Here is a 16056-nt window from a genome sequence, read left to right on the forward strand (position 1 = left end):
GTGCTTCAGTATTTACTTAAGCAATCTGAATTATGTTTACAAAATGGTTTTAGAATGACACTGGTGGACTGCGTAGCCTTGTCAACAAGTGGACCACTTTCTTAAAGGCGAGGCTGGTGTGCTCGGTAACAGATGAAGACGGCCCAGAAACGCACTTTGATGAATTAGGTACATACGTATGAGATTGAAAAATGTTTCTTAAAGAAGGCTTTATATATTTAAATAAGGTCTCAGAAGAGGATGTATTTTCCGTATTTTCAGCATAAATAATATGCTAATTTAAAATAATTACATTTAATAAATTTTCATAAATTTTCTTAAGTATTTTTTAATCTATTATGCCCATGAGTCACTGCTGAAACATTTAGCTCATTGAATTCACCATAATATATGAATGAATGTGTGTGTTTGGGAGTGTAACTTGTATAATTTGTATATAGGTAATGATATGTTTGTGTTTTTATATTTATTTCATGTATATTAGAATATCTAATATTGTGATTTTGTGTGAAAATACAGCTATATATTTTTACTATTGTAGCTAATGGACAGAATAGAGTTTGGATGGAAAAAAGTGTCAGAGTAGAAATTTGGAGACTCGTGTTCCCTTCTTAGTTCTGCTTGGTGACTCTGAGATTAAGTATTCTCAGTGTGACACAAGGCTTATACTTTCCAGGTCAAATAAGGACTGACAGTCTGATTACCTCTGCCAAGGAACAGTTGTTTTTTTTTTTTAATCTGAATATCCCAGGGCATATCATATTTACTAAATGCCATTTATAAATGACTTTTCTTTCACTGTAATTCATTAAAATGTAAAATAATGGTCATTCTCAGATTTTGAGACAGGTGATAATATAAGCTATAAATCTGTGTTACCATATGGAAAAAATTTACTGATTCTAATAGTTTTATAAACATGAACTATATCGTTCTTCTGCTCAAAAACCATTATGTTGATTATGGAACAAAAGTTTCTGGATAAGCTTTTCTGGAGAAAACTTCTAAGTATTATTTTGTGAAAAGGCCTACTTGCTCATTCTATCCCTCCAAATGTTTGGGAATATTTTTATGTTTCAGTCTTTCTTTTTTTTTTTAGGGAGAGCTAGACATTGTCAGCCCTTATTCACATGTGGAAGGACTAGTGGTTGTTAATTTCTTGTTTGAGTGGTTATAAATTTATTGCTTATGAGGTCATTTAAATTCATTGTTAATTTAAAATAAATACATATTTCTTTGTGTTTCTCAGCAATAATTATGTTAGCAAGATTGTCACTACATCTAGGCCTTTCATATAATCATGGCAATTGATTATTAATTGGAGTTTTCTATCGTAAATCTACTTTCATATTCTGTTATTTATCACTTCACTATGCATACTTTTGTCTTTTGTCTTTGCCTTAGTATACTTTAAACATCTTTTTGTTAGAGGAGCTATCATTAAATAAAAGTATCACTAGCAATTTTGACCATTGCCACAGAAAGTTCTATTTGATGGTATGATAGGTTACTGTGAAAAAGTTTTATTCCATCTTCCAACTCCTAAGATTAGATCAAAAAGAAATTGAGATTTGTAATTTTTAAAAATTAAAACAGTAATATATTAACATTAAAGGATATTTAGAAAGAAGCACCAGAAAATTCCTATAGCTTTGCCTCCTGGAACACTCACTGTTAATCTTTTTCTTATATTCTGATGGATGTTTTTGAGGTTAACATGGTTCTAGTCCATATAATATGCCATTGTACTTTTTCCCCATAATATTACTTTACTAGCATGGTTTTCACAAGGATACAACATTTTTATAAATTCTATTAGTATCTGTATTAATTTAACTTTATTTAGTGTTTCTATCATTACTTGTTTCCGGATTACCATGATGGTACAGGAATATCTTTTTACAGAATACTTTTCATAGTTGAAATTATTTTCTTAGGGTAAATTTTTCAAAACAAATGTTACTCTTCAGAAACTTAAAGAATATTTTCCTTTTTATAGAGGATGTGTTTCTGCTGGAAACTGATAACCCGAGGACAACACTAGTGTATGGCATTTTTACAACATCAAGGTAATTATTCAACAGTTACATTTTACGAGTTAAACAATAAACTTCGTGGAGTAACAGTAATTATTATAAAAGCTTTCTTCTCTTCAACTTTTAATTTTACATGTCATTTGGGATGTAACCCTTCCATTTTATTTACTTTTGCCTGATTATCAAAATATATTGGAGCTAAACTAATGCTTTCCAAATGCTTTTGTAGAGAGTATTTGTAGCAATTGCATGATATTTTTATCAAACAAATGAAAATATGAATTATCATGTAGGAAAAAATAAATGATTTTTTTCAATAAAATAATTTGAGGACTCATGAGCAAATAAAACTTTTGGCATTTTTTTGGTTGCTGTTATCACAGGTAATAAATGTTTATCACCTGGATTGTAGTGATAGTAACACAAGTGTATACATATGTCCAAACTTACCACATTGTATACATTAATTAATTATGTACTGTATTGTTTTTGTATACCAGTTATACCTTAGGAAAGCTGGAAACAATTGGGCATTTCTATAAAAATACTTTCTACTTCTGAAGTAAAGTGATGACTATTTAGAACCTGACAAAACATTGAACCAATTTTCTTTTACTTTTTTTTTTTGTTTGTTTGTTTGTTTGAGACAGAGTCTCACTCTGTTGCCCAGGCTGGGGTGCAGTGGCGCCATCTCGGCTCACTGCAAGCTCCGCCTCCCGGGTTTACGCCATTCTCCTGCCTCAGCCTCCCGAGAGTAGCTGGGACTACAGGCGCCCGCCACTACACCCGGCTTATTTTTTATATTTTTTGTAGAGTCAGGGTTTCACTGTGTTAGCCAGGATGGCTGTGATCTCCTGACCTCGTGATCCACCCGCCCCGGCCTCCCAAAGTGTTGGGATTACAGACGTGAGCCGCCGCCCCCCCCCCTTTTTTTTTTTTTTTTTTTAAGATGGAGTCTTGCTCTGCTGGCCACGCAAGGTGTGTGTGCAAGGTGTGATCTCAGCTCACTGCGACCTCCGCCTCCCAGGTTCAAACAATTCTTATGCCTCATCCTCCTGAGTAGCTGGGATTACAGGCATGTGCCACCACACCCAGCTAATTTTTGTATTTTTTTTTTTTTTTTTTTTTTTTTTTAGTAGAAACAGGGTTTCACCATGTTGGTCAGGCTGGTCTCAAACTCCTGACCTTGTGATCCGCCCAACTTGTGCCTCCCAAAGTGCTGAGATTACAGGCGTGAGCCACCGTGCCCGGCCAATTTTCTTATTCCATATGAGATTATTTTATGTATTTGAAAATTAGTTGAATGTTTTCTCACTTCTCTGGGATGCCCAAACTAATTAAAGTATGTATTTCAAGATAAAAAATAATATTTTCATATTTTCCTGCTCATATTTTTCTTTATTAATTTTATACTAGGCATATTCCTTAGAGTTGAGCTGTAACTCAGCCAGTGTGGAAGATAATGGGTCTCTTTGATTAGACAATCAACTACAAAACAAAACTCTAAAGATTTTCGCTGTTTTTTTCTTTAATGGGAAAAAAACAGTATAATTGTAAACTGCAATGAGCTATTAAAAGTAAAAGAAATGTACAAGGAAATTGTTTTTAAATATTTGTGGTTGCCCCACAAGATGTCTAAAAAGATGTCTTTAAGGATGTGTTTAACTCCTGTTCTAAGTAGTCTTGATTTAACTCACGAAAGGATTGAACAAAGAGACCGGGAGCGGTGGCTCACGCCTGTAATCCCAGCACTTTGGGAGGCTGAGGTGGGTGGATCATAAGGTCAGGAGATTGAGACCATCATGGCGAACACGGTGAAACCCCGTTTCTACTAAAAATACAAAAAATTAGCCGGCCATGGTGGCGGACTACAGGGTCCCAGCTATGCGAGAGGCTGAGGCAGGAGAATGGTGTGAACCCGGGAGGCGGAGGTTGCAGTGAGCCGAGATGGCGCCACTGCACTCCAGCCTGGGCTTTGTCTCAAAAAAAAAAAAAAAAAAAAAAGAATTGAACAAAGAAAAAAAAATCAAATTCTTAAGAAAATGGCCGAGACGGGCGGATCATGAGGTCAGGAGATCGAGACCATCCTGGCTAACACAGTGAAACCCCGTCTCTACTAAAAAATACAAAAAACTAGCCGGGCAAGGTGGCGGGCGCCTGTAGTCCCAGCTACTCGGGAGGCTGAGGCAGGAGAATGGCGTAAACCCGGGAGGCGGAGTTTGCAGTGAGCTGAGATCCGGCCACTGCACTCCAGCGTGGGCGACAGACCAAGACTCCGTCTCAAAAAAAAAAAAAAAAAGAAAATGTTGTTTTCAATAAAACTGTTTTTCTAGTTTTTTTTCCAATACCAGTAACTTTAATATGAAAAAAATTCAAAATCATCATTCTGCCTGTCAATGTTAACGATTAACAATGTATCTTATTTGTTTTTATGGGAATGCACCTTTTTTCATTAGACATCTAATTTGAAATAAATATGTGAGTCAGAGAAATATTGGTTTCAGCCAACCTGCCATAGGACAATGGAAGTATTTCTTACTAAAGAGTTGAACAAATTTTATGAGGTGTCATTGACTAAAGATGGTTTAGTGAATATTTTGGGGCTCCTATTTTTTGTTCTGTGACCAACAGGGGAAGTACATAAACAGTGACGACATAGACTTCTCCAACTGGTATTCAAGATACCATGTGAGAACACTCTCACTAAAATAATCATAATACAGAAAGATATGGTGTTCAATTATTAATGAGATTCATTTCTTTGAGTTAAATGCTGATAGGTTATATGATAGTGATTTGGAATTCAAATCCATATTTTTAAATAAAATCATCAGTATACTTTCTTGCTGCTAAGATAAACTAGTTAGAAACTTTTTTGAGTTGTCCTATATTTTGGAAACATTGAAAAGGATTTTACTATAACTTATTGTCTATCTCCATGGATGAATTGAATATTGTAATGTTTTATGTATCAATACCTTTTTTCAAAGTTTTTCAACTTTTCACATGTGTTTGATAACATTTAACTTTTCTATGGTGAATTATATTAACTTTTTATAAATTTTACCATGTATTTTTTAATTGTACTTTAATCTTAAAAATTCGAAAATGCCTTTTTCTGTTTTCTTTTTTAGCTCAGTTTTCAAAGGATCAGCAGTGTGTGTGTATCATTTATCTGATATACAGACTGTGTTTAATGGGCCTTTTGCCCACAAAGAAGGGCCCAATCACCAGCTGATTTCCTATCAGGGCAGAATTCCATATCCTCGCCCTGGAACTGTAAGTATCCAGGAAAAATTCTTTGTTATGATGCTTTATAAAAATTCATTTAATAGCTGGGTGCGGTCGCTCAAGCCTGTAATCCCAGCACTTTGGAAGGCGGAGGTGGGCGGATCACGAGGTCAGGAGATCAAGACCATCCTGGCTAACATGGTGAAACCCCGTCTCTACTAAAAATACAAAAAAATTAGCCAGGCGTGGTGGTGGGTGCCTGTAGTCCCAGCTACTCGGGAGGCTGAGGCAGAAGAATGGCGTGAACCCGGGAGGCAGAGCTTGCAGTGAGCCAAGATCGTGCCACTGCCCTCCAGCCTGGGCAACAAACAGAGCAAGACTCTGTCTCAAAATAATAATAATAATAATAATAAATTCATTTAACAAGTAGTTAATATCTGTGGGGTTTTGGGGGTTTTTTTTGAGATGGAGTCTCACTGTGTTGCCCAGGGTGGAATGTAGTGGCACAATCTCAGCTCACCTCACCCTCCACCTCCGGGATTCAAGCGATTCTCCTGCTTCAGCCTCCTAAGTAGCTGGGATTACAAGCAGGCACCACCACGCCCGGCTAATTTTTGTATTTTTAGTAGAGATGGGGTTTCACCATGTTGGTCAGGCTGATCTCGAACTCCTGACCTCATGATCCGCCTGCCTTGGCCTCCCAAAGTGCTGGGATTACAGGCATGAGCCACCGCAGCCTGAATATCTGTTTTAGTTAAGGAATAACCATGTGAGAAATAATTTAGAGATACTTCATATAGAGATAGTGCCATTTCTAGGAATATATTTAGATAGAAATTATGTTACATACATCTCAAAGGAAGAAAATTTATGTGTTAGCAAATAATTACAACAAATGAGATGTAATTATTCAAAAAAATATTTATAAAGTAACACAAATTAGAACTATTTAACTATAGGCAGTTTTCTAATTAGGAATGGTCTGAAATAGAAGTACTGTTATTAAAGCAGGTAGATATATCCGTATCATGCAATATTAGTAGTATTAGGGATACATTGAAAACTCAGTTTTCCAGCTGAAGATACAGAGAGTGCACTTGAATATTAGAACCAGAATTTTTCTAAGGGTCCATTGATAAGTCCTACTCTTTCTTTTTCATTTGACCTATAATAATGCTGCCTTCTAGAATGTTGATTAGTTTTTGTTTCTAAAATGTCAGACAGTACACCGAGAGATGTTATACAATTGAACATTAATAGAAATGTAATCTTATATCTCTGTATTTCATAAAATAGGGTTATAATTATAGAATGGATAAATATGAACAATGAATTTATTTTAAAAATCAAAAGATAGATACTAACAGGTTAACAAGGTGTTCCTTTTTTCTTGAATTTGAAATTATCTTTGCTAATATTCTTCCAAATAATTATCCCATGTAATTTTTACTAATTGCTGATTCATTTTATCTTTGTTATTAGAGTTTATTTGCAATATTGTTTACTCCTTTATTTTCTTATCTTAAATTATACTATTGTTCATTTTTGAAAATTGAAAATAGTTTGCTAAGCCTTTAAAGAGCACATTTTATTCCAAAATTTTTAAAGCTTAAGTTTCATTCCTAGCTAGGAAGCTCAAAGTTTAATCATTTATGTGTATTTTGTGTGGAACAATTGATCTTTAATTAACGTTGGAAAAATTATGGGAATTGCTACTTATTCATAAAAAGATTAAATTTTTAGGTCATAATTATAAGTGACAACAAAGTCCTGTCACAGAATTTATATTATCCTTTAAGATGATCTCTCTTTGATGTTCACAGCTTGAAAGAAGATGGACAGAACATGAATTTTGTATAAAACAGGGAAAAGCATCAGCGGATACAGCCATTTTAAGATTGGGGAGTGCTGGATAAGAAGCAGAAATTATTTAAGAGAAAAGGAAGGGGAGGCTGAACAACTTTGAAATTCCATTATATATCAAAGGCTGTTACTATTTTACTCAACATATTTTGTGCTTTTTCAGAGAAAAATACACTTTTGAGAGTGACTTGCTATTTGAAATTGACCTAGTCATAGACTCATCTTAATATGGAAAACTAAGAGGTGGTTGTGTTTACATGTGCTTTCATCAGTGATTCTTTTGAACAACATATAAATGGGGTTACTACAGGAGCATTTGATTTGCAAACTCAACAAAATTCTGTTCCCCCCCAAAAAAACTTAAGAGAAACCCTTCAGATAAAGATATTACCAAGATAAAAGAGAGCCATGCTGCTCGAATCAGGGTTTGAGGCCTCAGAGCCTCATGCAGTCTGTGCTGGAGTCAGCATGTACCTAGCTTACAAGAGCAGATAATGTGCACCTCTTCTCAATTAAGAACATTAGAGTGGTAACTTGAAATCAGCCATCTTGAAACTATTTACATTATGGAAACTGACAAATGCTGCAAATTAGGGATTTTTTTTTTCCTCAAGAAAAGTGACCTCTGACATTACCTCTCATCAGGCTCTTCACCCAGGTGACAACTTGAAAGGTACCTTAACAGGTGTGTAGAACTCAGAGAATCACTGTGAGAAAACCACTCATGTCAGGCTGCAATTGTTCTACATAAAATGTAGGAATACTAAACCCTTTTTAGTAAAACAGAATAAACCAATGCTAAATTAGAAAATTCTGCTAACAGTCCCACTTTTCACTGTTTTTTAGCTCTGAAGAATGACCATTTGTTTCCTGTTCCAAAGCAGTGTAGAGTAAGCCAGGGTTAGCACCACACATCTGCAGCAGACTCCGTGAAAAAAGGGAGTAGTCAGGGTTTCAGAAATATTTCTATAATGTGGTTTCTTACATCTGGTGTTGAGACCAGAGCAGCTTCTTTAAATCCAAAAATTGTCAGATGAGTGATCCTTAGAGAATAAAAGAGGCAGGGTAGAGGAGTGACCTCTGGAACTCCTCCTGGAAAAGCGTACCTCCCTGAAGATTCTATCCCTCCACCCTTCAACCAGCAAAACATCATGAAGTCAGCTCTCTGACTCAGAGTGGCAGTGTCTGTCTCTTCCTGCACTTCCAGGGTTTAATATCGTCTCATGTAGCCAAACCATCTGCAGCCAAGTAATCCAAAGTATTCTCTCTTCTCTAAGGTTAAGAATGTTGCTTCTGAAGTCCTCCCAATGAAGGATCAACTGTGATTGTCCTACTTTATTTCCCCATACAGTAGTATGGTTGCCCAGTCAACCCCATAAATATATGGCTGTGTTCTTAAAAAAATGAGACTGGCAGAACTCTCATACCCTCGTTCTAATGTTCCCTGTAGGTGCTGCTTTTAAAGCACGGTTGATAGCTCAGTTAGCAAACGACCCCATCAGCAAGCCCAAGTCAGTAGGAAGAAGTCTGCCAATTGTGTCATAATATTTTTCCATAAGTAATTCAAGTTTGTGGAAGAAACAAGACACTTTTGGTATGTTTCAAAGGGCAGCCAAAGAATGAAAAATCTGTGGCCAAGCAAACATATTACATTATTCTGCTGCAACGTGTATAAAGCTTTTGCAGGAGATTGATTGTATATGTTGTATATCCTGTTAAGGCAGAACTTAAAGTGTTCAACTTGAACATCTCTTTATAAGTAAAACAGAGTCATGTGCTTCCATCATCATGCTTTGGACAGGTTGGGTACATGCAAAGGATCACAGAAAATTGATGATCCACATAGTCAGTAGTGGCAAGGATACGAGAAGTTCATTGCTGGCAGTTTTGTTGATTACATACGTCTTCTGGTTGTGCTTACATTAGAGTATTTCTGTTTCTCTTAGATGTTTGAAAACAGGAACGTTTCTAAGAAAATTGAATGCATAAGACATACAGACATGAAAAATTAATTACATGTCATCTCACATCGTTATTCAAAATGTGAATAAAATTAAAAAAATAAATATCGAAGTTTAGAAGAGAGAGAGATTGTAGTAAAACAGCCTGATTTGAAAAGGAATAAAAAAATGTAAAATTGAACTTGCCCTAAAGAGTGATTGGATGTGAATAAATTGGGTAAGAAAGGAAGGGGTTTTCAGACGCAGGGTACAGCATACACTACAAGACACAGATGGAAATGAATAAGTGAGTTTTCAAAGCTCTGTGTGGGTTAGTAGGACTGGAACCATGGGCTTTTATATGTAGGAGAGAGCAAATATAAGGAAGATGAGGGTCAGCTAATACACAAGTACAAGTCTTCAACTATGTAATATTTTGGGCTTCAAACAAAGGGCTTGGATTACCAAGGTTGAAACATAAAATATGAGTTTTTCTCAGTATACAAATTTCATAGACCAGTACTAGAAATAAACCTAGATTCTAGAGTGCCACTAAGACTCTTTATATATCTATATACCACTCATCCCCCACGTGTTAGGTTAAGATCCCCTCGACCATGCTAGTCACTCTTTCGCTGCCTCGTTTTGCATTATTTTCTGCAATCTGTCTTCAGCCTCACCTCCTACCTCTTTCCTTCACTTTGGGCTCCATGATCCAGCAATGCCCTAGGAATTACAGTTCTCTAAATACTCTAAATTTTGTTTTCTCATCTCTAAACATCTTCACTGACCTTGGCAGCTGTAAGTTCTCCACTATTACAAACTCAGTTTAAAAATATTGGCTCTTGACTATGTAGGGAAATTGATCCTAAACCAAAATTGATTATTTATCTTACATTTGTCTCAAGTTATTACTTTTTGTCATAATATTGTTATTTTGCTTTGAATATGTCTGTCTTACTTGAATACTTGTGTCTAGAAGATAACAGTAATTTTATATTGTTATATCCCCTACTGGGCACATCAGAGTGCTTTTTGGATAAAATATGTCCAAATAATGGATACGTATATTAATATATAAGTATATTCTGAAAACTGGCCTAATGGATGTGAAGATTAAGAGAACATTTAGAAATTTCAGAGGGCAACAGATATTTATGAATACCTGAGTATGGGAAAGAAGTTTGGTAAGGACAATTGCTGTTACTTTCCTAACATGGCATTCTTATTGTTCGTAGCATTTTATCTCACACTTTAGTAATCAGAGCCCTTGAACTGTCTTTACTCAAAAAAGGAGGGGTTATCACTTCTTGGTAAACAAATAGCTAGGAGAACTGAGGAAAAAACACTTAAAGGAGAAGTTTACTTACTTAAAATTACTTAATGACTATTTGCAGAGTAAAATTAATGTTCTAAAGAATGAAACACCAGCCTAATTAGTGGACAGATACTTTACGATAGCACATAGATGTTATCTTGAAGTTTCAATAAACATGCTTTATTATATTGCAAGGTGAGAGAAAAGTTAATCACATCTGATTTATTCTTGGCAGTATGACACTGAGCAAACTCAGTACTGCAGATAGAGTCTACAAAAGGCAATCAATTTTTGTTTGTGTTACATTATTAGCACTCATTGTCTTATCAGCAGAGTTGATGCCATGAATCAATAGAAGAATTAATTATTATGAAAAAGAATTATTTGGTAAGTTTGAACATGTACTAGGAGACACTTATTTCTAGGTGATAAATTCATGCGAGTACTAAAGTCTTGTGGGAAATATTTTAATGAATGCAAAGTAACGTCTTTGATTCGATTTGCTTAGATTACCTCTTTAATAACTATGGTTTTAAACAACCTTGACATAATTGTTAACCTGGATTTCAGTTACCTTTAAGGAAAAGCCAGAGACTAGGCACTGATAACTTAATAAGCTTATCTCACATCAGCTGTACTAACTAGAAATTATGTAAATTGTTTAGTAATGTATGCTAACTTTGATTTTTCCAGAACGTAGAAACGAGAATGCTTGCAAATACTTAAGGAGACATATCAGTTTAGCAAGCCATAATTAGTGGTGTTTTATGAAGATCTGGAACTATTTAAATTACCCATGCATTGCTCTTTCCATGTTTTCATGCAGTGAGCAATGTAGTTCCCTTTTTCCACTTTGTGTGAAGATTGAGGCTAGAAAACACCCATAATTCAGTATTTTGCAGAAGTATGGAACACACTCATCAGCTTAGAAGAACCTCAAGTTAAATTTTTTGTCCTCATTTTAGTCTTCATTGTGAGCAGTTTATAAACGTGTATTTAAATATAATACTTTTTAAAAAATAAAAACGTGAACTCCAGATGAAAGTCTAGTTAATGGAATAAAGAATGAGAGGTTTCGTTTTATTACTTGTCTCATTACTGCTACTCTTTTAAGTCATTTAATTGCTCCTTGTGCCTTTCTACAAAAAGAGAACTATATTTATCAGATCTGTAAAAAGTTCTAGTCTAGTAATGTTAACTGGTCAAAGTTAGTCTAAATATTGCACTCATGATGATGCAATCTAAATGAGTGAGATATTAGTAATCTGCTGAGATCTAGCTGCACATGGAGGTCTGCCTGGCAGCATTGGCCCAAAGGCACTAATACTGTTGGACAGCTGTTGCAAGGATTTAACCTGGAGATTGTCATATTTTCTTTGGCCCCCCACGTTGCTGTTCTTTTTTTACTGAATCAACATTAAACACTTGGCAGATTTTACATAAAATTCCACATTCTGTCTTCTGCTGAGGTCTGGAAGCACGAGGATTTTATTCCTGCTTAGAAGCAGTCAGCTGGATAAGTGTTCATTGCCATCTTTGGATAACACATAACTCCCCAGTTTGTCACAGTCCCCATTGCATCCTGCTATTTATGTCTGATGCTGTGCCTGTTGCTATGCTTGCTTTGTTACTTTCCTTTTACCACATACCTCTCCAAAGAAGATAAATGAAAACTAACACAATAGTGCTGTGTGTTTCAAGAAAACTATAACATAGTGTTTTTGTTTCTGGAAGTAGAGATATCAATAGGAATTTAATATTGACAGGTATTTAATAACATTAGTAATAATGTTGTACGTGTTAAAATATTATACCCAATGGTTTTTCTCATATAGCTTAACACTCAGATCCAATTAGTGAGTGAGTTTGAGTTCTGGCCTCAGCAGTTCCCAGCCTACCCTTAAGTTTGGCCTTAGGTGCCCTACGAATGGAATCTTCTCCTCAGAAGCCCTTGTCAGGTTCCCTTTCCAGAACTGCTGACGCTGTTCAGCAGTCCTTTCTCCAGATCTCATTCTTGTTTTCTGCCTGCCCCTTTGGACTTAATGCTCTGAAACTTTTCCCTCCTGGACAGAATTGAGGCCCCTGTTTCATACAGACCCTGCACCAAAATTGCAGGCCAGATACAATGAATGATATAATGCATTCATTCAGCTACTCTGGTGATTATCTACTAACCAGCTCTGTTATAAGTCTGATGGCAAAACAATAACAAAATAGACCCAGTTACAGTCAACACAAGCTTGCAATAGAGATGGAAGCAACTGATACATAATATACTGTTAGTTAAAATAGGGCTGTGAAGAAAAATGGCAGGCCAAGGAGACAAAGTAGAGATGGAGAAGGGGAGATACTTTTATACGTCATCACTTTCAAGAAGCAACTTTTGAACTGAGAACTGAATGAGGTAACAGAAAACGACATGGGGTGTTCTGAAGAGGAGTATGCTGGGCAGGGAACAGCAGGTGCCGAGATCCTGGAGGGAAGGTATGCTTGAGGCTCAGGAGCAACAAGACCTATAGTAGGAGGGGCAGGCTCAGGCCAGATCATGCAGAAGCTTGTAGGCCGTTCTAAGCTGTTGGTATTTTATTCTAAGGATAATGAATGGGATCTTTGATAGAGGGGAGTTACCAGATTTAATTTACCACATCCAATCTAAGCTATCTTCTTTCTTCTTTTCTTCTTCTCTCCTTCCCTTCTACCTCCTCCTCCTCCTTTCCTCCTCCTCCTCCTTTTTTTCTTCTTCCTTTTTTTATGGAGATGGGGTCTCACTTTGTTGCCCAGATTAGAGTACAGTGTTGCCATCACAGTTCACAGCAGCCTCAAATTCCTGGGCTCAAGTGATCCTCCTGCCTCAGTTTCCCAAGGAGTTGGGATCACAAGCATGCACAACCACACCTAGCTAATTTTTAACTTTTTTCCCAGAGATGGAGTTTTGCTGTGTTGTCCAGGCTGGTCTTGAACTCCTGGCTTCAACATCCTCTCATTTCAGCCTCCCAAAGTGCTAGGATTACAGGCCTGAGCCACCTAAGCCCCTAAGTCCCAATTTCTAAGCTCTCTCTTTTGGGAGGGCAGATCAGATGAAATAAAACTTTTACATGTCAGAGTTTGACTGAATGTAATGATAATATGACTTACTTTAACAAGTAGCAGCATTAGATTGTGTCCACTAGTTTTTGTTTTCCTAACAATATGGTGTCTGGCACAAAATAAGAAATAGAAAAATGGTGAGTGAGAAGGGTGAAGAGTTATGTCATATACAAGATGGCATCAGTTCTTCTCTGAAAACAGAATAACATACAAGGACTTAGCCTAATTCAAAGTTAATACACACAGTATTAATCATCTACAGATAGTAAAACATAGTCATGCTATCCATAGGTAGCAGATATGCTTAAAACAACTGGAGCTTCTAAGTGATTTCAAAAGTAGAGAGTTTTTGTTATTACTAGAAACAAGGCAACTATTTTATTAACTTGGTTCTTTAAAACTTTCTTTCTAGTGTCCAGGAGGAGCATTTACACCCAATATGCGAACCACCAAGGAGTTCCCAGATGATGTTGTCACTTTTATTCGGAACCATCCTCTCATGTACAATTCCATCTACCCAATCCACAAAAGGCCTTTGATTGTTCGTATTGGCACTGACTACAAGTATACAAAGATAGCTGTGGATCGAGTGAATGCTGCTGATGGGAGATACCACGTCCTGTTTCTCGGAACAGGTAAATATTTGAGCCCAACATGTGCTTTAATATGTAGTAAAAGTATGTATTAAATATAGGTAGTAGGTAAGGGCCATGATATTGAAACTAGAAAAACTCCAATAATTACTTCTGTCTAGCCCTTAGTGAGATATTTAATCTCTTTTTGCCTCAGTTTCCACGTCTGTAAAATGAAGCTAATAAATAAATTATAGAGTTCTTGTGAGGAATATATATATATATATTTAATATATAATACATATAATATATGTAGGTAGGGCTATATGATTTTCTTGGCAATTTGTCATTACAAGATATTTGTATGATTTCTCTGCTGCACTTTCCACCTGAACTGGAAATGAACCAGCTTTGTGAAAAACTTCTACTTGTCTCAATGGGGGAAAAAAAAAAAAAAAGCAGTGATTAAGTACTAGAATTGCATCCAGACATAACCGAAGTTGGTTTATCCCTTATTTAATAAGCCATGTAGTTAAGTGTTCCTTTCAACAGAAACAGACTCTGTGACTTCCTAATCAGTACCTGAAGCCATTTGCTAAGGATAATGATAATGACAGATAGCATGTTCAATACAACATTTGGAAGTTAATGTGACTCAAATATAGACAGGTTTTTTGAAAATACTGATGGCAGTCTTAATACATCTACAAATTCCATCAATTTACTTTGATAGAAGTTGAATGACAATGTGCTTGTTTATAGACCCACACGATACGGAATAACTAGCATTGTATGTTACACAGCAGTGGTTCTCAAAGTGTGGTCCCTGGACCAGCAATATCAGTGTCACTGAGAACTTGCTGGAAATACAAATTCTGAGGTGCTTCTTCCAAAATTCTAGGGATGAAACCCACTCATCTGTGCTTTCCCAAGCCCTCTAAGTAATTCTGATGCACACAAAAGTTAGGAGCCACTCCTCACGTCTTTCACACCCTGGCTGTTGGTCAGGCAGTAATTTAAAATCTATTTCAAACATCCCTAACTACCTTACAGGAACTGATGAAATCTCTTCACTTACAATAACACTCCTTACAATAACATCTTATTGTAATCTTAGAACTACTTTATGAAATTAGGTAGTTTATTAGGAAATAGACAACACATCTGTAAAAGTCATTATAAAATATGGCAGTGGTAGAATATGTGTTCTGGATTAAGGGATAAATTGCACTCATACTTCAATCAGTTTAAGATGTGGATACTTTTTCTTGGCTAAATAAAATTTCCAAAGTGTGCTAAGATAAGGATTTTATTTTATCCTTTTTTTATTCTTAAAAACCCCATATCTGAATGTTTCATTTTCATGTAATTTCAGCTTTACTGGACTGAGACTGAGAATCTTCTAAAATGTACTACTACATTTGTTATCCTTTTTGGCATCCTAGGTTGGCATCCTTTCCCACAGTTGGACATATCTGAGTTTTCACTAGTCCTCTCTTTGCTTGCCTGACAGCTGAGGAATAATCCTTCCTTCCCAGAATAACCATTCCTCACTCTGCTCTCAATTTGTATCTCATCCTACCATCTCCAGGACTTTTGTTATCAATTATATTCTTACTCACTTGATTCTTCCATTTCATCCTCCACTGACTCCTCAACTGAGAAGCCTTGCCAGGTTATGAAACTAGATATCTGTCTTCACCCACTGCCACCTCTGCTGTTTTGCAGATTTTGCCAAGGTCTTGCATGGTCTCATGATAAGAAAACTACAGGCTTTTAACCTCTGAAATACCTCTGTCTCCTATTTGCATCAGTTGGCGTTGGAGAATCTCACTTTACCTATTGCTTCAGTCATGTGTCAGAGGATTCTCCTCTCTTCCTAGTGGTTCCATCTTAGCTGGCTTCCTCCTGCCCATGAATGTGGGTATTCCTTGAGGTTCTGTCTGTGGTCCCCCCCGTTTTTTTTTTTGTTTGTTTTTGAGATGAAGTCTTGCTCTGGCGCAATCTCG

General features: G+C 36.2%; 1 protein-coding gene across 2 annotated transcripts in view; it reads left to right on the plus strand.

Annotated features, from left to right (window-relative positions):
* SEMA3C (semaphorin 3C) overlaps nt 1–16056 on the plus strand; it is a 179182-nt gene that overhangs the window by 118643 nt on the left and 44483 nt on the right. For both annotated transcript variants that reach the window (XM_007982361.3, XM_038004544.2), the window contains exons 9-12: nt 54–168; nt 2000–2069; nt 5171–5315; nt 13888–14110. In XM_007982361.3, the coding sequence (XP_007980552.1) occupies nt 54–168; nt 2000–2069; nt 5171–5315; nt 13888–14110 (553 nt within the window). The remainder of the gene's footprint in view (nt 1–53; nt 169–1999; nt 2070–5170; nt 5316–13887; nt 14111–16056) is intronic.

Source organism: Chlorocebus sabaeus, chromosome 21 (assembly GCF_047675955.1).
Source record: "Chlorocebus sabaeus isolate Y175 chromosome 21, mChlSab1.0.hap1, whole genome shotgun sequence".
Classification (NCBI taxonomy): domain Eukaryota; kingdom Metazoa; phylum Chordata; class Mammalia; order Primates; family Cercopithecidae; genus Chlorocebus; species Chlorocebus sabaeus.